The sequence below is a fragment of the Lissotriton helveticus genome, chromosome 7, assembly GCF_964261635.1.
Source record: "Lissotriton helveticus chromosome 7, aLisHel1.1, whole genome shotgun sequence".
NCBI classification, from domain to species: Eukaryota; Metazoa; Chordata; class Amphibia; order Caudata; family Salamandridae; genus Lissotriton; species Lissotriton helveticus.
Genome location: NC_136068.1, coordinates 7,185,379 through 7,209,456, shown reverse-complemented (window position 1 = coordinate 7,209,456; position 24,078 = coordinate 7,185,379). Strand labels below are relative to the sequence as shown.

The following is a 24,078-nucleotide window of genomic DNA, read 5'->3' as shown; positions in this document are numbered from 1 at the left end:
GAAACCAGTTCTATTGTGAGCTTCTCCGGCCTGCACAGGAAAATATGTGAAGTTTGACATATGTTCATGATGGAAGATGGGTTGGTCAGTTTGGGCAAGTAGAATGGAATTCATAATTATAGCCTGCTTTGTTATGGTACCATGGGAGCGACCTACAATGATGTGTTTCAAAGCAAGAATGTGAGCCTAGGGCCAAACTTTTTGTATAAAAAGCCTGCCTGAGAAAGCTCAGGCAGGCTCCCTCTTTCAATTGTAAAACTACGGTTGGACGACGAAGCCTCATAATTAATTATAATAAAGATGTCTTTTAATTTTACAGATTGCCTGTCAATTCCTTTGCTGCCTTATTATGCAAACTGCTGGATAGATCCCTGGTGGGGAGAGTGAGACATTTTCTACTTTTCCTCAGAGGGCATGAGCTCCCTGATTTGTTTCAGCTCCCCATCATGATTTTGAACTGATCCCTTTGGGTTTTTAAGACCTCGTTATTCATCACTGCCGCCTCTAGCAACCCTTGCAAAGGTTTTTGTAAAATTAGCATTGCGTCCAGCATGGAGGCGCTTGAGGTACCTGTTACCTCCAAATTAAATATAGAGGATGCCGAAATATCATTTTCTTTGTCCTGGGAATTTTCCACATCTGTCTAAACAATGTGGACGGTCCCATTATGTGTGTGTGATTAGTTTTGTCACTGTTTTGTGGCCTGAGTTTGGACCCATTAGGTGTTATTAAAAGACCCTTCACACACCAACCTAGTTGGTGTCATGCTTCATCATTGGGGTCCCAACCAGGCGGCCGAGTGCCACCCGGTTGTGCTACGACGCCTGATTACAGTGGAGCGGGTGTGGGTGCAAAGAATGTGATGTTATGTGATACAGTTAAAAATACCTCTGGGAATCCTTACCTTTGTATTTTAATGTTGGTGGCCCAGGTTATCGTTAAAATATGTGTGGTGCAACTACTAAAGGAATATTTATACCTATGAGTTGGCTTATATGTGGCGGTCTACATGTTTCAGCCCCAGCTGTGTCATTAACGGGGCTTTCTTCAGGACCAGAACAATGAAAGGTGAGTGGCGAAAGGTGAAAGTAGCCACGTGAAAAACCAGGGTTGTACCTACATACTCGCTAAGGTGTGATTTGAAAAAATGTCGGCGTACTCCCAGACACATTAAAATAGCAAAATATGTTTCAATGCTAAGAGGGTTAGAGTAAAAATCGGGGCTCGGGGTAGAGGCTCATCCTGGATCTGATTTGGTAGTGATGCGTCCTCTGTTGTAAACCTATCTGTGGTACCCCGTGGTCCCGGCTGGTGTATCGGTGCACGAGTGAGTGGCTTAAATAGAGAGCCTTGGAGGGTCTTCTTAGCACGACCAGGAGCCAGTGAAGCTCCTTCGTTGCATCTAATGCGGGGGGTTTCTCGAAGCCCACCCAGAGCCAGTCTGGTTGTCGTGGCCTGGACTATATGTGGCCTTTGCAGCAAGAACTTTGGAGCTCCTAGGAGGAGAGCATTACAATCATCCAGTCTACTCAAGACCCCGCCATGAATAACCAGCGTTTTGGTAGAAGTTGGTAGAAAAGGAAGGTGTTTCCGCAAACCTCGTAAAAGCAAAAAATTAAGCCGAGCTGTTTTAGTGACGCGACCTTCCAAGGATAATGTACTATCGAAGGTGGCCCCCTAACCACATCTGAGGGGAATGGTTCTTCCTGAGTGGGTAAAGGCCAGGCATTGGCTGGAGACTTACAGGGACTTCCTGGCACAGCGGCACAGAAGCTCTAAATCGTCGCTGTTAAAGTCAATGAGTTGGCACTTGGCTATGCAGCGATGTCCTTCATGCAGTCATTGGGGGTCGTAGTCTCTGTCTGGTGGTCACTGTTCAGTGCCAGAATTAGGCGGGTGCCCTTTGCGTAGTTGATGAGACAGAGGGTGTGGTTTTAATAAGGGTCACCAGCGGCCTCATATAAAGATTAAACAAACTGGGTCTACCGGTCGACCCCTGAGGGGCACCATACTTGACGTCCTTAAAAACAGACCGGGAAGGAGACCGGGCAATGGCCTAACGTCACTCTGAGACGCAGGAGCGCATCCTGCTCAGAGCAGTGTCACTCACCCCAGCCACGGCAAGTCTTCCTGCTAGAATACTGTGTCAAAGGCAGTAGATAAGTCTAAGATCAAAATCGCTGATTTGTCACCATCAACTAACACCCGCAGCTCATCCAATCAATCAATCAATAAATCAATTAATCAATCAGGATTCTTGTAAAGCACAAATACTCACCTGTTAGGGTGCTAAGGGGGAACCAGCATTTCAGTCAAAGAGCAAGGTCTTGAGATCCTTCCTGAATTGAGCCAGGGACGGTGATTGCTTGAGGTGCAGAGGTCGGGTGTTCCAGGTCTTGAGGTCCTTCCTGAATTGAGCCAGGGACGGTGATTGCCTGAGGTGCAGAGGCAGAGAGCTCCAGGTCTTGAGATCCTTCCTGAATTGAGCCAGGGACGGTGATTGCCTGAGGTGGAGCGGTCGGGTGTTCCCAGTCTTGAGGTCCTTCCTGAATTGAGGCAGTGACGGTGATTGCCTGAGGTGGAGAGGTAGGGTGTTCCTGGTCTTGAGGTCCTTCCTGAATTGTGGCAGTGACGGTGATTGCCTGAGGTGTAGGGGGCAGGTGTTCCAGGTCTTGAGGTCCTTCCTGAATTGAGGCAGTGACAGTGATTGCCTGAGGTGGAGAGGTAGGGTGTTCCAGGTCTTGAGGTCCTTCCTGAATTGAGCCAGGGACGGTGATTGCCTGAGGTGGAGAGGCAGGGTGTTCCAGGTCTTGAGGTCCTTCCTGAATTGAGGCAGTGGCAGTGATTGCCTGAGGTGCAGAGGCAGAGAGCTCCAGGTCTTGAGATCCTTTCTGAATTGAGCCAGGGACGGTGATTGCCTGAGGTGGAGAGGTAGGGTGTTCCAGGTCTTGAGGTCCTTCCTAAATTGAGCCAGTGACGGTGATTGCCTGAGGTGGAGAGGCAGGGTGTTCCAGGTCTGGAGGTCCTTCCTGAATTGTGGCAGTGACGGTGATTGCCTGAGGTGCAGAGGTAGGGTGTTCCAGGTCTTGAGGTCCTTCCTGAATTGTGGCAGTGATGGTGATTGCCTGAGGTGCAGAGGCAGAGAGCTCCAGGTCTTGAGATCCTTCCTGAATTGAGCCAGGGATGGTGATTGCCTGAGGTGGAGAGGTAGGGTGTTCCAGGTCTTGAGGTCCTTCCTAAATTGAGCCAGTAACGGTGATTGCCTGAGGTGGAGAGGCAGGGTGTTCCAGGTCTTGAGGTCCTTCCTGAATTGAGCCAGGGACGGTGATTGCCTGAGGTGGAGAGGCAGGGTGTTCCAGGTCTTGAGGTCCTTCCTGAATTGCGGCAGTGACGGTGATTGCCTGCGGTGTAGAGGCAGAGAGCTCCAGGTCTTGAGGTCCTTCCTGAATTGTGGCAGTGACGGTGATTGCCTGAGGTGGATAGGGAGGGTGTTCCGGGTCTTGAGGTCCTTCCTGAATTGCGGCAGTGACGGTGATTGCCTGCGGTGCAGAGGCAGAGAGCTCCAGGTCTTTGATGCGAGGTAGGAGAAGGATCTACCTCCTTTCGAAGTCATAAGTATCCGTGAGATGACAGCCAGAGCCTGTTGAGTGGAGCAGAGATGGCTGGTGGGTGTGTGGAAGGAGAGGCGGTGGTTGAGGTATGCAGGTCCCACGTTGTGAAGGGCTTTGTAGGCGTGTGTGTGGAGTTTAAGGTAACTCTCTTGTTGACCGGGAGCCAGTGGACGTCTCTCAGGTGGCTGGTGATGTGGCTGCAGTGGGGGTTGTTCAGGAGGAGTCTGGTAGAGATGTTCTGGATGGTGGACTCGATGGAGCAGTTGATGATGCGGCGGAGTTCGGAGCGAGGGAGGTGCCGGCTCTGTTGAACATGTGGTGAGGGTAGGGATCCGAGGGGGCTCTGGAGCGGATGCTCTGTGTGATCCTGAGGGTGTTGTCAGAGGTGAGGGTGGTCCAGTTGGGCAGGGTCTGCTGGGGTCTGAAGCCATTGGGTGTGGTAGTTGCAGGTGGGGTGGGTGGATCTTGGCTTGTGAAGCTGTTATAGATCTCTTTGATCTTGCGGTGGAAGAAGGCGACAAGGTTATCGCAAAGGTCTTGGGAGGGGGGATTACTGCTGTCTACAAGCTGGATTAGGCAAATTTATTGACCACGGTGAAGAGTTCTTTACTCTTGTGTGTTGCTGTTGATGCCTTCCTGTATGACTGTTTTCTTTGTAGTTCCGATGAGGTGATGTGTGCGGTGACAGCGGTTCTGTAGGCTGCGTGTCTGCCATGATCTTGCTGCTCCTCCATCTTTTCTTGAGGCGTCTGAAGGTGCGCTTGGACTCTTGAAGGGCAGAAGAGAACCAGCTGGCTTTCTTGGAGGGCTTGTTACCTGAGCGTGTCCTGAGAGGAGTCAGGTTTTGGCGCAGTCAGAGATCCATAGGTGGAGGTTGTGTGCAGAGGCGTTGGGGTCCGTGGATGTCGGTGCTGGGGTTTTGCTGAGGGAGGTGGTGAGCTGGTCTTTGGTGACCTTGTTCCAGCTTCTGCAAGGGTGGCGGTGGCTGTGGTGGTGTACGGTGGGTTTGATGAAGGAGAATCCATGGCCAGAGAAGGGCCGATTTAGTTCCATGTCCAGGTCTGAAGCCAAACTGTTCCTTTTCCAGCAGGGAGGGGTGTTCTAGATAGTTCTAGATAGTGAGAGAGACTTTGCTGACATAGTGTTCTAGTAGCTTTATCGAAAAAAGCAACAGAGTTTGGCCTATAGTTACCAGGGAGGGCTGGGTCTATAGAAGATTTTTTCAAAATAGGGAAGACAATAGCTTTATTTCAATTGTGTGGAACCGGACTAATATCTGGTGGTGCAGCGGCCAGGGCAGCTGAGTTCGGAGCACAGGCCTCAAGGTTGGATCCCCGGCCTCAGCTCAGCACCATGTGACGCTGGGCAATAGCTCACTTCAGTTCCACAACGGCCCCCAGCGCCTTGCGACCCGTAAGGGTGAGTAGTTTGTGCTTTACAAATACGGATTTCTATATATTTTTTTATTCCAAATCTGTTGCAGCAGCAGGAAAGATTTCTCTGTCAGATCCTTCCAAATCCTATAAGGGAGGGGATCAAGTAGGGATCCTGAGGATATGGACTCAAAGATCTCATTAGTATTGCTGGGTGTTGCTGTGAGAATAGCTGGTCAGACCAACAGAGCGGGAAGATATCTAAGACAGAGACCCACGTTTCTGGAGCAAAGATGAGGTCTAGGGTATGGTCGCTGGTTGAGTAGGGCCAGAGACTATCTGGTGTAAACCTAAGATGTTGCTGGAGCTGCAAAAATCTGTATAAGCAGGAGAGGGGGGCAGCTCCTCTGCCCACACACTCGAAGTCCGCTAGACCGAGGAAGTCTGGAGAGAACCAGAGCCACGTTGGCGATCATCTAAATTACAGGTGGTAAGTGGGGATCTCTGGGGCCAGGGGTGCCGTAGCACAAGAGACCTGATAATGCACAGCCTTTCCAAGACTTGAAAGAGAAACCCATAGTGTCGGGACCAGAAAGTTTTTCATCGACACCATGTTCCAGTAGTTCTGAAAAGGAATACCTGCTCCTCCCCCTAAGCCAGTCCAAGGTCAATGGTGGAGTCAGGGGTAGTCCAAGTTTCTGTGATGAACAGTATGTCTAAATTATCATTTGTCAATATTAGATTCATCTCATTTGACCAGCAGCATGGCCGGCGCTGTGTGTGGTCAGGTCGTTGATGGACACAGACGGGCTTGCCTTTGGCACGCCATTGGCCCACTGCACTCGTCTGCTGCGAGGTTTTGTCTGTATCCTGTTCAAATAGACTTCCTCTCTCTAGGGGACAAAGACTAGAGCGGCAACCAGGATGGCACGGTAGCTGTGGCACTAGACCCGCTCTGACAGATGAAGCGAGGATCACACAAAATCAAAATATCACACAGTTAAAATCTATCCAAAGAACCAGGATCAAGGAAAGTGGCCGCTTGAGCAAATGGGCAAGAGAGTGTGCAAGATCGCATGAGCAGCAGCGGAGACCTCTTGTCAGGTCCTCCTCTCCCAGGGCTCACGTGCAGTTCTCAAGATTCCCCTCGTCCGCATCTCCCCCTTTGTGTGAGTCGGTAGTCTTCGTCTCCCTTTGTGTGAGTCGGTAGTCTTCGTCTCCCTTTGTGTGAGTCGGTAGTCTTCGTCTCCCTTTGTGTGAGTCGGTAGTCTTCGTCCCCCTTTGTGTGAGTCGGTAGTCTTCGTCCCCCTTTGTGTGAGTCGGTAGTCTTTGTCCCCCTTTGTGTGAGTCGGTAGTCTTCGTCTCCCTTTGTGTGAGTCAGTAGTCTTCGTCTCCCTTTGTGTGAGTCGGTAGTCTTCGTCCCCCTTTGTGTGAGTCGGTAGTCTTCGTCTCCCTTTGTGTGAGTCGGTAGTCTTCATCCCCCTTTGTGTGAGTCGGTAGTCTTCGTCCCCCTTTGTGTGAGTCGGTAGTCTTCGTCCCCCTTTGTGTGAGTCGGTAGTCTTCGTCCCCCTTTGTGTGAGTCGGTAGTCTTCGTCCCCCTTTGTGTGAGTCGGTAGTCTTCGTCTCCCTTTGTGTGAGTCGGTAGTCTTCGTCCCCCTTTGTGTGAGTCGGTAGTCTTCGTCTCCCTTTGTGTGAGTCGGTAGTCTTCGTCCCCCTTTGTGTGAGTCGGTAGTCTTCGTCCCCCTTTGTGTGAGTCGGTAGTCTTCCGGGTTGCCGCATGACAAAATAGGTTCATAAATAACACTACACCTTAGATGCTAAACTGTCGAATGAGAAATGGAGATAATTAATAGGACTTCACGTTGGACACATCTGTCACCAGAGAATCCATTGGTGTTCATTTTGCCATGTGCGATGAGAGAAGAAATGACCCCACATCAAGGTTGTGTTGAAATTCAAGTTGGCCACGCACAGGAATATTGTTGTATACACTGCAGTGCTTTCGTTGTATATGAAATATGTTTATGATGTTATGCATATATTGTTCAATAAACAGAAATATCTTCTTCAAATCTCCCCTCCGTTTGAATAATCAATCCTCTAAAATGCCATTATTTATTTATAACACAGCTTCTATCGTCTTCGGCTTCCTGCGTCTGATCTAAACACCACGGGCCTCATTTATGAGAAGTGCCGCATCGCTGCGTGAAAGTAGCCATGCGTCACTTCTCAATGCGCCCTTCTTGCGACATACCTGATGCGTCATATTTAATGTATGACGCATCATGTCGCAAGGAGTTACAGATACATCTATATTTCTGAAGTATCTGTAAGCGCAAAAGTCACGCATTGCTGGAGTGTGTCACAAAAGTGAGGCATTGCTGGAGTGTGTCACAAAAGTGACGCAACTCCAGCAATGTGTCCTTTCACAGGGGGCAAACCCCATGTGAAACGGCTTGCATCAGTCTTACGCCTGCTGTGAGGCAGGCGCAAGATTTTGACGCAACGGCGTCCTAGAAGTGACGCAGTGAAATCTCATAGATTTCATTGCGTCACTTCTATGAGGCTTTTTGCGGGGGAACGCCCCCTCTGCATACATTATACCTGACACAGGTATAACGTAGCGCAAGGGTTTACAAAGTGACGCATCTACCTAGATGTGTCACTTTGTAAATATAGTGCAACAAGGCACATTATTTACGCTGCTGGTGCGTCGCAAAAAGTGACGCACTGGCACCGTAAAAGTGACGCACGGCCTCATAAATGAGGCCCCACCAGCCTTTCTGTCCTCCATCTCCTATGACTCAACAACGCACCCTTTTATTTTATTTGCCGGCACCTTCTTCATACAATCCCACTGTAAATTAATTTTTACCACAAATTGTTCCAATATATTTTAGCGAGAGAATGAGACCAGCTGTGCCTACAGAAGTAATAATTAATAGTGTCAGTTACACTCCCCTATCAACATTATCAATCAATTCACAAACCTTTCCAAACCCTTATCCAATTTCACTGAGCCACACACATAAAAACACATAAATGATGTCATAGAACATGTCATGAGTGATGTAATATGTGAGGTCATAAGCAGTGCATGGTGGAGGCGAGAGTTATGGTTAGTTTTTCTATGTATAATTGGTGAATTTCTGTTGTTTTTTTAACTTGAAAATGTTAATGCTGCCACTGACATATTTACCTAACCATATTGTCACTTTACCATTTGTGTTTTTTCAGTGCATTTCTAAGGTTTTTTTTAAAACCAAAAACAGATCTTATTATTATACCTAACAATAATAAAGCCCCTGTAACCTTTGAGTTTTTCAGTGAATATATGTATTTACTGAAAAGTACAATGGTTTCAGGGCCGTTATAGTTAGGTTGACATTTCACTCATACAAAACCAGAGAAATTTGGCCGTTATAGTTAGCTGAGCTAACTATAACTCAAGCCCCGCAATGCACTGCTTATGTCCTCACATATGACATGGTCAGTGACATCACTAATGATATCTCAAATGACATCACTGATGACATCATCTGGTAACTGTGAGTGTTTTTACAAAGTTTGAGTGTTAAATTATATACCAAGGGTTGTTAGTGAATAATTGAGTGTACGAGTGCCTAAATGGCAGATTCAGTGGGTGCATGACTGTATAAGTGAGTGATTAGGTGCCTCAGGGAATGTATGGGTGAGTGACTGGTTGTGTGAATGTTTGCATCGGATGTATGACATTACAACGCATGCTTTTACCACGCATGCTGTTACGACGCAGTTTTTACAACGCATGCTGTTACAACGCATAGCGCTTTGGGGTGCTGGATAGTGAATAGTTTAATTTACTATTCCAACTCCAGTCCCCGTGGATAGTAGGGAAGGTGTTGGATAGTAAATTAAATCTATTCCATATCCTAGAGCGCCCCCCAGCGCAATGCGTTGTAATGACATGCTTTGTAATGGTTGCGTCGTAAAGGCACTGCGTGGTAAAAGTTGCGTTGTAAAGGATGTTTCCCTTTGCATCAGTCAGTTGGTGTCTAAGTGGCTGTATGGGTTGATGAGTAGGTACATGAGTTGCTGTATGGGTGATTGATTGGTTGTCTGAGTACCTGTATGGGTGCATGAATGTCTGTGGGTGTGGGGGTGGGGTAGGTGAGGGTGTGTGTGGCTGCCTGCATGGATGACTGAATGGGTGAGTCCGTGGCTGCATGAGTTAGTGAGTATGTCTGGGTGGGGTTGTATGGGCAACTAAGTGCGTGTATGGCTGTGTCTGTGAGTGAGTATGGGTGTGGTTGTGTCACTGACTGTATAGGAGAATGAGTATGTGTTAGTATCTGTACAAATAAATGAGTGGGTGTGTATATAATTGTGTAGGTAAGTAAATAGCTGTGTGATTGACTCTGGTTGAGTGAACAGGTGTGTGAGTTGCTCTATGGGTGACTTACATTGTGCGAGTGGCTGTTTGGATGTATGAGCAGATCTGTCAGCGCCTGTATTAGCGATTGAGTTAGTTATGAATGGCTCAATGGGTGAGCGAGTGGGTGTGTGTAGAGGTAGACGCCAAGAGACTCTGCTGCCTCCTAGTAATGTGATTTTCTGGGCTAGGTATTGTGGCGTTTTGTAGTGAATCACTTTGTGTGTGATACATGCAAACTTTAGTTGGATTCTTGCTTCATAAGGGAGCCAGTTAAGAGCTTTCAGATGTGGGGTGAAGTGGTCAAGCTTTCTGGAGCCTGTTATGAGTCTTGTGGCCGCGTTGAGACAGGCTTTTAGTGGAGCTGTTGAAATCTTGAGTAGTCCTGATAAAGTTGTGCATCCATACTCATTCCTCGCGATGACCAATGCCTGCACTGCCGTTTTGAGGTCTGATGTAGGAATGCATGGTTTAAGTTTCCTAAGATAGCTCAGATGGAAGCGGGCAGTTTTAGGCATCGTGCTGATGTGGGATCACAGGTTCAGATTCTTATCTAGTGTGATTCCAATAGACTTGGTTAAGTCCACTAGCTTTGGAGTACTGTTTAGCGCAGTGATCAACTTGGTCCATTCCATTATCGTCGCTGAGCTTTTTTGGGGAGAAATCAGAAGGAATTCTGTTTTATGTGGGTTGAGCTTGAGATGAGTATTAGTTAGCCAATGAACGGTCCTTTTCAGGGCCTGGTTCATGACGTTGATCTCTTCCAATGATGTAATCGTGATATATCGCTGTGTATCATCTGCATATATATGAAAGGAGATGTTGACCTGCTGTAGAATTTCTGTTAGTGGTTCTACGTAAAGACTGAATAGAGATTGGGGTGGTGTTGATCAGATTAGGGGATGAAGCTGACAGTATTTGGTTCACCTTGAATCTTTGCGATCTGTTCTTTAAGAAGGATCTAAACCATTCTAGGACTGTGACCGATAGTCACATCTTTTCCTCCAGCCGGTCTAGAATTTTGTCATGGTTTACCGTGTCAAATGCGGACAAGAGGTTGAGCAGAATTAGGAGGCAAGTTTAGTTGCGGTCTCAGGCAAGAAGAGCGTCATCCACTATGTGCTGAATTGCCGTTTCCGTACTGTGATTTGGTCTGAACCCCGATTGGCAGTCTTTCAGCAGTTTGAATTCAGAAATGTGTTGGCTCAGTTGTTGTTGAACACACTTTTCTAGGACTTTGGTTAGCATGGGGATGTTTGTTACTACTCTGACGTTATTAGGGTCTGAGGGGTTCTCTATAGGTATCTCAGCACCAGGATACCCTCTGGGGGGATTCTGCACTCTACAAATCTGCATAATACATGTCAGCAGTGAATCAGCAGTAAATCAAAGGACATCCTGAGGTCAGTCACTTATATATCAGAAAGGTCAATAATAATTCAAGAGTAAGTCAAAGATAATTCAGACTTGTGAGATCTAATTCAGAGTTAAATCAGGAGTAAAATAAAAACAAGGAGTTTCAGCGCTCTGTCCATCATCTCCTTGTGTTTACAATGTTCACCCCGAGTGTGATGGGTATGCCCAGACGTGGGTCCCGTGCTCACTTTGCCACTGGAGTCAAGCTATCCAGGCTGATGATGGCTGAACGCCTGTAACCCGTCCTAGGATGCTTGATTCCGGTCCAGGAAAGACATGGCTTGGCAATTCGGGCTGGACTGTTCCCATGAGGCACAGGGTCAAGGCTGATTTGCATATGGCCATGTCTGACCTATGATGGTGAAGTGAGCTAAAGAACGATGATGCATTCAACCCAGATCTGTGTCTGAAAAGTTTCAGTGCCCCGTCCTTCATCTCCGTGTGTTTAAACCAGGAGTAAGTCAGAGCTAAGTCGTAAGTCAAAGGCAATTTAGAGGTACGTCGAATAGAATTCAGACACAAACCAGGTATAAGTCAGAGTTAAGACAGATATAAATTAATAGCATTTCAGACATAAACCAGAGGTAAGTCAGATATAAGTCATGGCCATCTAAACGTAATTCAGAGGTAAGTAAATTAGTATTCAGCGATAAACCAGTGGTACAATTCAGAAGTAAATCGGTTGCGAGTCATTGGTAAGTTAGGTGTAAACCAGATGCAAGTTAAGAAAGGAAGTAAGTCAGAGACATGTCAGTAGTAAACCAGGTGCAATTTAGGGGTAAAATTGTGGTAAGTCAGAGGTTTGTCAGATGCAAATGCATCTGTAAGAGGTATGTGTAAGAGGTATGTCACAGGTAAGTCAGGAATATATCACAGGTAAATGAGAGGAAAGGCAAAATTATGTCAAGTAAGTGAGGAGTCATAGATAACTCAGAGGTAAGTCAGAAGTGAGAAGTAAGTCAAGATTCAGTCTGAGGTATTTCATGAGTAAGACTGAGGCATGTCAGAGGGAGTCAGGAAAAATGCTGAAATAAGTAAGAGGTGAGCAAGAGTTAATTTATATGTAAATCAGAGACAAGCCAGGGGTACGTCGGGAGTAAGTCAGTGGTAAGTAGACCTAAGACAGAGGGAAACCAGAGGTAAATCAGGAGTACTTCAGAGACAAGCCAGATGAAGTCACACCAACGCACAGGAGAATGTTTGAGACGCTCAGGTCAATCCTTGGGCTGGTGAGGTCTCCCAGCGTTCTGGGCTCTGACTCGTTGCACCTGTAGAGCCGTCCTTCCCCAGTACCCAGCATGCATTGTGTATTTTATTTGTGTTATTTATGAACATGGAGTCTTTTTTGTGTTTCATTGTTTTATTTTTCCATTTCATTTTTATTGCTATTAACATGAATAGAGGCCAAGTACATCTATTGTGATAGGATGAAGGCGATGATGAGGAGGAGTCAACATCGACGTCAGACTGGACCTTAGTTCTTCGCCATAATGTCTTTCACCCACGCGGTGTAGTTACACACAGGAGCATAGACACCGGGTTGGTTCTTTACTGCGCAGCCGTCTCCCCAGGACACAACGCCCATCAGCTTACCATCACAGACCATGGGTCCCCCGGAGTCACCCTACAGAGAACACAGAAGAGAATCAGTAAGAGCGCCTGGGGAGAAAGGAAACACCCAAGGAACTGTAAACAAAGCCACCTTGAACTCCTGGGGTGAAAAAGGCAACACCTGAAAAACTGCAAACAATGTGTCCTGAGGCTTCCTAACTCTGTCTTAAGTCTCCCTTAAGTTTGTCTTAAGACAAACCTAAGACAAAATCCTAACTTCTGTGAGTACCAAAAGTAGTAAGTTTAGGATTTTGTCTTAAATTAGTACTGTGAATCGGGTTATTAGTAAACAATCCTTCTAAAGTGTGTCCTGCTCGAAGGGTGGGGTGATGTATGAGCTGCTGCAGTCCTTCTAATGTGACATCAAGGAGCTCCTGTGTGTCCCTGTCATCTAGAATATCAAGATGAAAATTCAGGTCACCCAGGATAGTGAAATATTTAGGTTGGAGACCTAACTCTAATAGCGGATGAACCTTGGTCAAAAAGCTGTTTCTGGGGCCAGGTGGGCGATATATTAGTATTCCATTCAATGTCTCTTGATCAAGAAGAGAGATTTTAAAATGGATTACCTCGCATTCTGATGTGGGAACGAATGAGCAATGTGTAGTAAGCTTGTTCCTATGTGTGACGGGGCAGACCAGCATACTAAGGAAAAGGAAGACGATCAAGAGTGGTGGGCGCAAACCGATGTCTTACCCCCTCTTGTCCCCTTTCAGCAGGACTCCTGGCATCCCCAAAGTCAAGCTTCACGAGACGGCGAGGAGAAACAAAGAGCGGGCGCCTTTAACTGGAGCTTCGCGTGTGATGAGACTCCGCCCCCTTTTGACGTAAGTTCGTACTTCCAATTACAAGAGGAGGAGACGCGGAGGAGGGAGGCGGAAGAGGGAGGCGGAAGCGAATCTCGAGGAGGACGAAGCGGTGGAAACTTGGAAAGCGAGAGCGATTGAAAGGAGGCAGAGAGACGAAGGAAACAGCGAGGAGGCGAAAGCTGGAACGGCTTCCAGCGCGGACACGCCTGCCCTCACAAGCACTGACCTTCATGTTCCATGTGTGTGTTTGGCACAGTGCACTCTGGGAGCTGTAGTTTTCCCTCACTCCTAGGCCCCTGGTATAGGAAACAGATAGTAGGACGGTTGTCCTGATTCCATTTTTGTTTTCCTTCTTGTTTTGGGTTGCGGTTATCCGGAGACGAGGTGACCAGAGGCTGGGAAAGACCTGGTGACAAGATAGACACCGAAACTGATCCTTTCTTCCCAGAGTCGCCCGACAGACAGAGCAAGACGGATCCCGCAGCCATATTTAGAGAAAGACTCTCTTCTAGACGAGAAAAGGTCTTCGGAAAAATAAAGCCTTCTTTAAAACGATTTGGTCTGCCGTCTGATACTGATACCCCGCCACACTATGAATAAGAGCAAGCCCCCCCCCTTTTTTTAACTTGTTTATCCTCTCTAACCGCTTTATACCCATGAGGAACTGTGATGTTAAAATCAGGATCAGACGTTTGTTCGCCCCAGGTTTCTGTCACAAATAAAATATCCAATTTATTGTCAGTAATAAATTCTGCAATTTCATACTTGTGTTCAATCAACGACCTAGCATTGATAAGTGCTAACTGAAGCTCTAAAATATTTGTGGCTGAGGTGGCCAGGTTTCTATCGGGTTTAGGCATCACCTGGGAGCGGCTGGAAATTTTAGTGAGACATTCTGGGCATTGAGAGTAATCTGCACTTAACAGTGCTCAGAAGGAGAACAACATGCATGCCTTACTCCTAGGTCATCGAAGGGCGTGGAGGCCCTCCCCCGAATATTTATAATTGTGCTTGATTTTAGTATTTGGTCCAGGAATTCTGGCCCTACACCTGGGCCAGGTGTGGCCTTCGGCACGCCCACTGCACTCGTCTGCTACGTGTCCTATCCAGCCTGCACCTAAATAGGTGCCACTGGATCATCAACTGAAGCGGAAGTGAGGCCCCGGAAGCGCGTAGTGAGTGGTCTTCCCTCTGCATCAATCGGTTGAAACCGCGATGGACCAGGGAAGCCAGGCAATGTGCAAACAACAGTTAATTGCGCGATGCGGCAGCGATATAAAAATTTGAAAGGCAAATGTGCAAGTAGCAGCAACAGTTCAGCATGATACTTAAAAGCAAATAAAAATATTAAAAGAGGAGATCAAGAGGGACAGAGTGACGAAGAGAGTATAATCACCCTGGTGGCTAAAATGTAACTGAGTCACAGCAGTAGGAGACCGTTCCTTTACTGCACTTTTAATGTCTAAGAATGGACTTAGACACTAGGGGTACAGGGCTCATGCACCTGTACCCTCACCACTGGTCTAGTGCACCCAGCTAGAGGGGTGGCTTACCTATGCCAGGGCAGTGGTTTGTAAGCGTGGCACACAGGGATGTGTGCCATGTTGACTCTCTGTTTAGTTCTGCACCAAGACACTCAGCCTGCAAAGGCAGTGTGTGGGTGTCAGGGTACAGGGCCCCTAAGGGTGGCACAATATGTGCTGCAGCCATTAGATGCCTTCTCTGCTCACAGTGCCCTGGGTACCTAGGGTACCATTTACCAGGGGCTGACCTGTGGCCAGAGATGCCAATTGGGTTTTGCAACAGAACAGCTTAGGGAAGAACACAGGCCCTGGGTACTTGGTTGGCAGGAACCCAGGGCACACTCAGTCAAAGCACATCAGCATTAGGAAAAAAGTAGGGGGCACCCATGCAGAAAGGGGTACTTTTCTACATGCTGGAATTCCTGAGATAGTGGGAGTGTTTTTGTCGGGGAGAAACTGACAAAGCCTCCTCAGACCAGCATTTGTCCACTACTGCAGAAAGGTGCAGCATGACCCATCCACGTGCCTTGGACACAGATGGACAAGGAAGGGTTCAGCAACAAACTTCTCCCATCGATGGACGGGCAGGTGAGTGGATCTTGTGTTTTGACAACAAAACACCACAAGAATAAACTTAGGGGCATATTATCAAGGGGGTTTATCTCCGCTTTTTTGGCTTTAAAAGCCAAGAAAGCGGAGATAAAATTATCTCCCTATTACCTAGCTGTCGCTAACACCAGTTAGCGACAGCTAGTAGGAGATAGCACCCATCTTGGGCCCCACTTTGCATGTCAGTGATATTTATCACTAATGACATGCAAAGTGGGCGTGCCAAGATGTTAGCGACTGGAAACAGTCGCTAACATCGCTATCTCCTATTACCAACTTTTGGAGATATTCGTGCTAAGCACGAATATCTCCAAAAGCTAACACCTGCCCTGAGCAGTTCTTAGCCATGTTATCCAATGGGAGGTGGATAACATGGCTAAGAGCATTAGCTCGGTAATGCATGAATATCGCTGACTTTTCAGCGATATTCATGCATTGCGGCCGTTTTTTATCGCATTTGCGATAAACCTTGGTAATACCAAGGTTTATCTGCGATAAAAATCGCCGCAGGTCGGCGGTACATTTTTGTCTCTAACCAAGCAATAGCGATAATTATCGCTATTGCTTGGTAATATGCCCCTTAGTTCTAAGTGTTATCAAAAGTCTGCTCAGCAGTCTCATCGGGAGCAGACTGACACAGTGTTTTCTCGAGCCCACATCCCCGCAGTCATGCTGATCAACACTGAGCATTACAGAGCCACATTTAACTCATTTAGACACAAAATATGGGCGACTCCGAGGGAATATTCTCTGACCTACTAGACATAGGAGGATTGATGGTAGAGAGCATGAAACCTGGGTAGACAGTGACCAATTTCCAAGCTAGAATGAGAGAACGATGGGGAAAAGAAACAGGATAGCCCTGGACCGACACGGGTCCCCAGGTTGCATTCTTTTGCAACATCTTCATGAAAGGACAACCCACTGAGATCCAAACTGGACTAGATGGTGTAGCAGGGGTAGGCACTAAACCCTGCAGGAGATACATACCCACATATTGTATTCTTATGGGAAGAAACAATAGAAGGACACAGAAAAGCAGGAGATGGCTCAAAGAGACACCACCAAGTTGGTCAAAAACGAATTGAAAAAGACCGCACTAAAGGGGTCCGTGATGGCGGCTAGCTCTACATATTGCACTAGTCTTAAAGGGAACCCCAGACGATAGCTGCCCAATCCTATCGGCAGACACCAGGGGGCTGGTCACAGTCAAGCCTCGTGGAATACCACTATTGTCACAAACCAAGTAACATGGTTAGTCGAGGTCGCCTGAAAGCATACTACAAACAAAACAGCATAATCCCAGGACATTCCACACAGAATACCCATCCACAAATCAAGTCCAGAGCAACACCATTGCAGCTTCCAGTCAGCCCCAGGGGAATCAGGCAACCAGTGGCCCGCCACAGCGGGGACCGGATGGCTGGCCATGCTTGTGGCAACAGCCACCACAGACAGATAGCCAAACCCAGCAAGGGTCACAGCCACGACAGGGAGGGGTAACTGTTTGTTGACGTCATGCCTTTGCACAATAAAATACAAACACACAATGGCACAAGATCACCCCGATAGGATGTATCCCCCTCACACCATCGTGCAGGTACAATTCCTTCCATACATCCGCAACAGTCAGTCGATCGGGATTCCACACTAAATCTGCCACTCTGGGTGTCTGCAAGGGCCTAGGCCCCACTCTGCTGCTGGTCTCCCAGGGCTGGGTTGGCTGGCCACACCCCAGGGGCGGGCAGTCTGACAAGGGGACAGGGCGGCCCCCGACCAATGCATGAAAACATGCACCCAGGTCCCTTTGCTTAAGTCACTAGGGCATGCTCAGGATAGAAAGGACCCCATTCTATAAAAAATGTTAGGCCTCCAACAAATGGAGGGCCCCTATTTTAATTCCAAAATGAGGCAAATGTTCTGGTGTCGGGAGCTGAGCTCCTCACATGCGTAGGGTGAGGATGTCCTCAAAACTCCAAAGAAACACAATCTCACGCCCCAGTCTGCAGGAGAAAATCTGTTGAGTCCCTTAACACCATCTGCGTGGCGCAGAGCATGACGAGCCTCAGCGGCACCACCTGAACCTCGTTGGACAAAACAGCAAACAGACCTGAGCCCAGTCATCTCCTTGCAGAACCTTACGGGGGTCCACGGACGACCTTCCAACCACTTCTGGAATTCCTTGTTAAAAGCAGCAATGAACAGGCCACAGGTAATCGCCCACCGGAACCCGCAGGAGACAGCCTAAAAGCAGCCCAAAATTCTCAAACCTTCCAGAAAGAAGGTGTAACCCAATAGCCCAATCCTGTTTAGAGATGTTGGACCTGGGCCTCTTGGCAGGGTCATCCCTAAACTTTTTGCCTTCCTCCAATACTCTCTCTGACCTGTTTTTGTTGGATTAATGACTCTGGGCACTTTACCACTGCTGACCAGTGCTAAAGTGCATATGCTCTCCCTACTGAAAAGTGTACATGTGATTGATGTCCATGATTGATTCATTGGATTTACTGTTAGTCCCTAGTAAAGTGCACTAGGAGTGCCAGGGCTTGTGAATGCCAATACTGCTAGTGGGCCTGCAGCGCTGGTTGCGCCACCCACAGAAGCAGCCTTAAAATATGTCTAGGGTCTGCCATTGCAGAACCTGCGTGCAGTCTGGTACTGTCATGCTGGCTGGGCAAGTGCACACACTTGCCAGCCCCTAAACCTTCCCTTAACTTCATATTAGTCGCCCCTATGGTAGGCCTGAGGGCAGGGTGCATTGTAAGTGTAAGGTAGAACATGCCCTGATGTGTGTGGCATGTTCTAATAGTGAATTACTGCCAAAGTCGTTTTTCACTATTGTAAGGCTACCTGTTCCCTTCTAGGCCAGATGGGCTGCTGGAATTATTACACTCTATAATCCCAGCAGGCTCAGGGAACATGGTAGAGATTCATGTTTAGTATGCCTGGACTCAGAATAATAAAATACTTCTTTTAGTAAAGTTTATTTTAATATCCTGTGTTTGCAAATGCTACTTTTAGAAAGTTAGCATTTGCTTGCCTAATCATTTCAGCCCGCCTCTGCTTGGATGTGGATCTGACTGTCTGGTGTGTGTGAGTGACAGGGCTGGGAGTTGACAGGTAGTGATTAGCAGGAGGACCCCTTAATGGGTGGTGGGAGTTTCCCCTGAATGATGCATCAGGCTGTGCCCCTGCCACCACAATGCTGGCTCCGCCCTCCTGGGGAGCGACTGATGACTCAGCCTGCACCTGGCCCAGGAAGGACCGAGGCTGTCAACAAAGTGCTCAGGCCACTCCTGCCCTCTCAATGCCGGCTCCGCCCCCCTGGGGAGCGGCTGATGTGCCTGCCCTCACACTGAATACAGAAGCCATAAGTACCCACAACAAGTACTCAGAGACTGGAGCAGTTATGCAGAGGCCCCCCTGGCTTGCTAGAACAAAAGAAACTGGGTATAAAAGTAGGAGCCCTGCTCCTTGTAAATCAGATCCTGTTTGTACCACAAGAGAAACTCTGCCCGAAGAGAAGGACCTGGAAGGACTACAAGGAGGAGTGCTGACTCTGGCCTGTGTCTGGTGCCTTGCTGCCAAAGGAGAGGAAGACAAAAGACTGTTGCTTTTATTTTTAACTTTGTGCCAAACTCTGCTGAAAGATCTCCAAGGGCTTGCTGTTGAACTTGCCCCCTGACCAGCGCTCCAGGAACAGTGAGCGCTACCCCCTGACAGAGGAACCACTGTGGGGAGTTGCTTTCCCTCTGCCCGCCTCACCAGGAAAAGCGGAGCGCGCTGTGACCATCGCGCTCTTCAGCAACGCCCTGGGTATTGCTATCTCTCCAAGCACCGTGACTGCTGCCTGCCTGGCCCAGAAGCACCGTGAAGGTCAGCCCAGCTGACCCAAACATCGTGACTGACCCCGAGCCGCAGCTCGCAACGCAAAGAGGAGGTGGTGCCCGTTGCCTGCTTGCACCCGCCGTGTCTGGTGCCCCTGAACGCGCCGCCGCTGTCCGAGAAACAGCTGTTGCGTGGGGTGCCTGAACGTCGCCTGGATCGAGAGAGGCGTACTTTGCCGATCGCTATCCCTTTTTCGTGTGCCCCCTGTGCCAGGAAACCTTGAGGCACGTTCTCAGCCCGGCCCGCGCCGCAACGCCAACCCCCGAGCCAGAGCCGAGCCGCCGCTCGCTCCCACGTCGGAAGGAAGACACCGCGACGCGGATCCCCGCGCTGAACTGTGCCCAGGCTGCTTCCACAAGAAAAGGTACTGTGTCCTGCCCCGCGGTGCGAGCATCTGTCTTGCTTCGCTCGCACCGCCCGCTGCCTCGCCTCGCCCCAGGAGCCGCGTGAAGAACGCTCCCCGGGCCCCCGCTCTCTCCCCCGCCAGCCGCGCACAGCCGTGCAGCTCGCAGAGAGAGGCGGACGCTGACTCCCCGGCCGCCGCTCCCGCCAGAAGCGTGAGAGTGGGCAGACCGGGCCCGCTTTTCCTACGCGGAGGAGCCCAGGGGCGCAGAGAGGCCCACGGACAGAGAAAGTACATTGAAGAGCCTGAACCCCTTTCTTGAATAAGAAAGACAAGTTGAGAAAGAACTGTGACCTTGATAAAAGAGTAACTGGAACCTGCTTTTAAAGTAACCAAGACTGTATTTACAAGCCTGCTTGAGATTTATATAAAGAGATATATTTTCACAAATACAGTTTGGTGTCATTGTGTGGTGGGTTGGTTGTGATGGTGTAATATTGCAAATGTTTAACCCTAGATGCCCCAGAGATTAGCCTAAGACTGCTTAAGCCACACTACCTAGAGGGTAAGCAGAGGTTGTCTTGAAGGTAACCCTCAGCCCTGACGAGGAAAGGAAAGTCCCTGCTTGTCGCCAGTGCTGCACTGCGCCAACTAGAGACTCCCCCTTCCTACATTGGACGCAGCGGTGAGGATAGCGAATTTACATTTGCAGTGTTTTTACCTTAACTACTGACCATTGCACTGTGATTACAGTCCAGTATCTTAGCCACAGACTTTTTTTTTATGTTTTACTGAGAGAATCCCCATTTGTTGTGAAGTCATGCCTGGATCAGCAGGAAGCATCATGGATTTTGGTAGAGCCCTGTCGCCAGAGGAGTTGACGGACAGGAAGGAGGCCAGAATACATGAAATGAAGTTGGCGGAGCTGAAATTGAAGTGCCAACTGGAGCTAGAATCTAGGAAGTTAGCCCTGGAAGAAATGAAAATGGAGCTTGCGCATGACTTAAGAATGAGGAAACTTGACTTGGAGCTCGAGGGGCTTGAGGCCAGGAGGGCTTCAGCCCAGCAACAAGAAATGTGTGTAGCTCAGAGATTGAGCTTTGCTGAGTTGGAGGTGGAGTCCAGCTCAGATGGTGGCAGCAACATTCAGGTATCTAGTGCAGACAGCATAGCGCGCGCACCTAGAGGTATGGCACCTGACTTGGAGGGGGTTAACATACACCAGGAGGTTCAAGGGCATGAGGTAGCTCCAGTAGTGCGCAGCGTCCCTGAAGGGAATAGGGTAGCTGGCGTAGGAGTTCATGGTCCTAGTGGTGGGAGGGATTCCCCCATGGTTGAGGTCCTGGTGGGTGAGTGTAAGGACCACCCAGAAGAGTGTGGGTTGTGTGACAGAGACAGTTCGCTACTGTCTGGCCAGTCTCAGAAGAATGGTGTGGAGTATGTGTGTGAGGCGCTGGATGGTGAGGTGAAGGATAATTTGGTTAACCCTGCTAGGGGGCTGTGTAATCCAATTGTGGGAGAGCATATTGTAAGTCCCAGTTTTCCAGAGCTATGCCAACACCTGTTTGAGAGTGAGTTCTCTGACCCCAGGGAGCTCACATTGGAGGCAGACCTTGTGGTGGATTCCAGAGGGTCTGGAGAGGCATTGGGGTGTGATCCTGTGGGGAGTGGCTCAGGTATCTTCCAGCCCAGAGTGGTGAAAGTGGCGCAGAGTAGCCCAGCTAGGTCCTGTAGTAGTGAGAGGGGTGTAGGGCCTCACGTCCTGTCCTTAAGGGGAAGGAGTGAGAATGGGTGTTGTCCCGGTAGTGCCCAACCTCAGTCTCAGAGCCTGGATGATTCTTTAAGGGAACACCAGGTGGGGAGCCTAGGCTGTCCGGATGAGTCCCCCTCTGAGGGAGATCCCCCAGTGGCTAGAGAACGTGGAGGCTCTGTAAACAGAGCTCCAGTAGTTCTGGTGACTGGCAGTACCACTCCAGTTGGGAGGGTGCAGAAGTCCAGAAAGAGGGGCGAGAGGGGGAAAGAGTCCCCAGTGGAAGAACCAGTGGGTCAGGGGCCAGCCAGCAGGGCTGCGTCCCCAGTGAATGACCAGGGTGAAACCACTTCTGTCCTGGGGGATCTTCCCGCACTGTCAGAGGGACAGGGGTTGGGAGATCTGTGCCAGGCAGACTGTCGCACGACACATGAGTTATGTGCCACCCTCAGGGGGGGCAGGCGTGCTCCCCGGGAAGTCCTGGTGCACCAGGCAAGTGTTCAACTGCAGGGTTGGGTCCCTGAGTTGAGAAGCCAGGGTCAGGTGTTGTCTGACCTGGAGGGCAGGACCACTGTAATCAGTGTCCTGGCCCATGTCGCTTCTAGGGGTACCACTCCGGTTGGGAGTGGGCAGTACTCTGGAAAGGGGTGCAGAGGGAGGGAGTCCTCGCCTCTGACCCCGGGTCAACTTGAGGGTTTAGACCCTAGGTTTAAGGGCCAGGTGCAGGGTGTCCCCCCTGACCTGGTGCCCCAGTTGCAGGATAGCACCCCTGAACTGGTGGGCCAATTGTGCAGGTCACATGCCACAGGTGCCCTGACAATTCTGGAAGGGGGTACCACTCCAGGTGGGAGGGTACAGAGCCCCAAGGAGGAGGACCGGGTGTGGGAAAGGCCACCCCAGTCTTTGGTACAGCCGCCTGGTACAGACCTGGGGCTGGTGGGTCAGTGCCAGGATGACATACCTGACCTGACAGGAGGGAGAGTGGACAAAGGGTGCCAAGCACCTGGGGTTACTGCCCCCCACGCTTTAAGGCCACAGAGGTTTGAGAGCCCTGAGAGGCATGAGGCCTGGGTCTCATCTCTGACTATTGTCAGTGGCCGCTATGACTTGATGTCTGTCTGTTGGGACACACCTGTGAGCAAGTTAAGGTTAGAGGCTGCACAGGTGGTGTCCACAGAAGAAGAGAAGGGTGCCCCATGGATTAGCGGGGTGGACCCTGAGAGTATGGACAGAGGATTTGAAATAGGTTCAGATTGGCGTAGAACTGGAGTGTGCCCCTGCTGTTGCGGGCCAGGTCCATGTTCTATCGCCCTAAGCAGGGAAGCCCATCACAGTGGTGATTGGTCTACCCTGCGTTTTGGCTGGAAGGGGGTTGTGTTGGACCTGGGCCTCTTGGCAGGGTCATCCCTAAACTTTTTGCCTTCCTCCAATACTCTCTCTGACCTGTTTTTGTTGGATTAATGACTCTGGGCACTTTACCACTGCTGACCAGTGCTAAAGTGCATATGCTCTCCCTACTGAAAAGTGTACATGTGATTGATGTCCATGATTGATTCATTGGATTTACTGTTAGTCCCTAGTAAAGTGCACTAGGAGTGCCAGGGCTTGTGAATGCCAATACTGCTAGTGGGCCTGCAGCGCTGGTTGCGCCACCCACAGAAGCAGCCTTAAAATATGTCTAGGGTCTGCCATTGCAGAACCTGCGTGCAGTCTGGTACTGTCATGCTGGCTGGGCAAGTGCAACACTTGCCAGCCCCTAAACCTTCCCTTAACTTCATATTAGTCGCCCCTATGGTAGGCCTGAGGGCAGGGTGCATTGTAAGTGTAAGGTAGAACATGCCCTGATGTGTGTGGCATGTTCTAATAGTGAATTACTGCCAAAGTCGTTTTTCACTATTGTAAGGCTACCTGTTCCCTTCTAGGCCAGATGGGCTGCTGGAATTATTACACTCTATAATCCCAGCAGGCTCAGGGAACATGGTAGAGATTCATGTTTAGTATGCCTGGACTCAGAATAATAAAATACTTCTTTTAGTAAAGTTTATTTTAATATCCTGTGTTTGCAAATGCTACTTTTAGAAAGTTAGCATTTGCTTGCCTAATCATTTCAGCCCGCCTCTGCTTGGATGTGGATCTGACTGTCTGGTGTGTGTGAGTGACAGGGCTGGGAGTTGACAGGTAGTGATTAGCAGGAGGACCCCTTAATGGGTGGTGGGAGTTTCCCCTGAATGATGCATCAGGCTGTGCCCCTGCCACCACAATGCTGGCTCCGCCCTCCTGGGGAGCGACTGATGACTCAGCCTGCACCTGGCCCAGGAAGGACCGAGGCTGTCAACAAAGTGCTCAGGCCACTCCTGCCCTCTCAATGCCGGCTCCGCCCCCCTGGGGAGCGGCTGATGTGCCTGCCCTCACACTGAATACAGAAGCCATAAGTACCCACAACAAGTACTCAGAGACTGGAGCAGTTATGCAGAGGCCCCCCTGGCTTGCTAGAACAAAAGAAACTGGGTATAAAAGTAGGAGCCCTGCTCCTTGTAAATCAGATCCTGTTTGTACCACAAGAGAAACTCTGCCCGAAGAGAAGGACCTGGAAGGACTACAAGGAGGAGTGCTGACTCTGGCCTGTGTCTGGTGCCTTGCTGCCAAAGGAGAGGAAGACAGAAGACTGTTGCTTTTATTTTTAACTTTGTGCCAAACTCTGCTGAAAGATCTCCAAGGGCTTGCTGTTGAACTT

At 49.2% G+C, this 24,078-nt stretch overlaps 1 protein-coding gene across 1 annotated transcript in view; it reads right to left on the bottom strand.

The window, feature by feature from the left end:
• Positions 1-12,236: 12,236 nt before the first annotated feature.
• The window catches only part of LOC144766561 (serine protease 1-like), a 49,512-nt gene continuing 37,670 nt past the window's right edge, over positions 12,237-24,078 (bottom strand). The window contains exon 5 of the mRNA XM_078650364.1: positions 12,237-12,435. Coding sequence (XP_078506490.1) covers positions 12,286-12,435 — 150 coding nt within the window. The 3' untranslated portion in view covers positions 12,237-12,285. The remainder of the gene's footprint in view (positions 12,436-24,078) is intronic.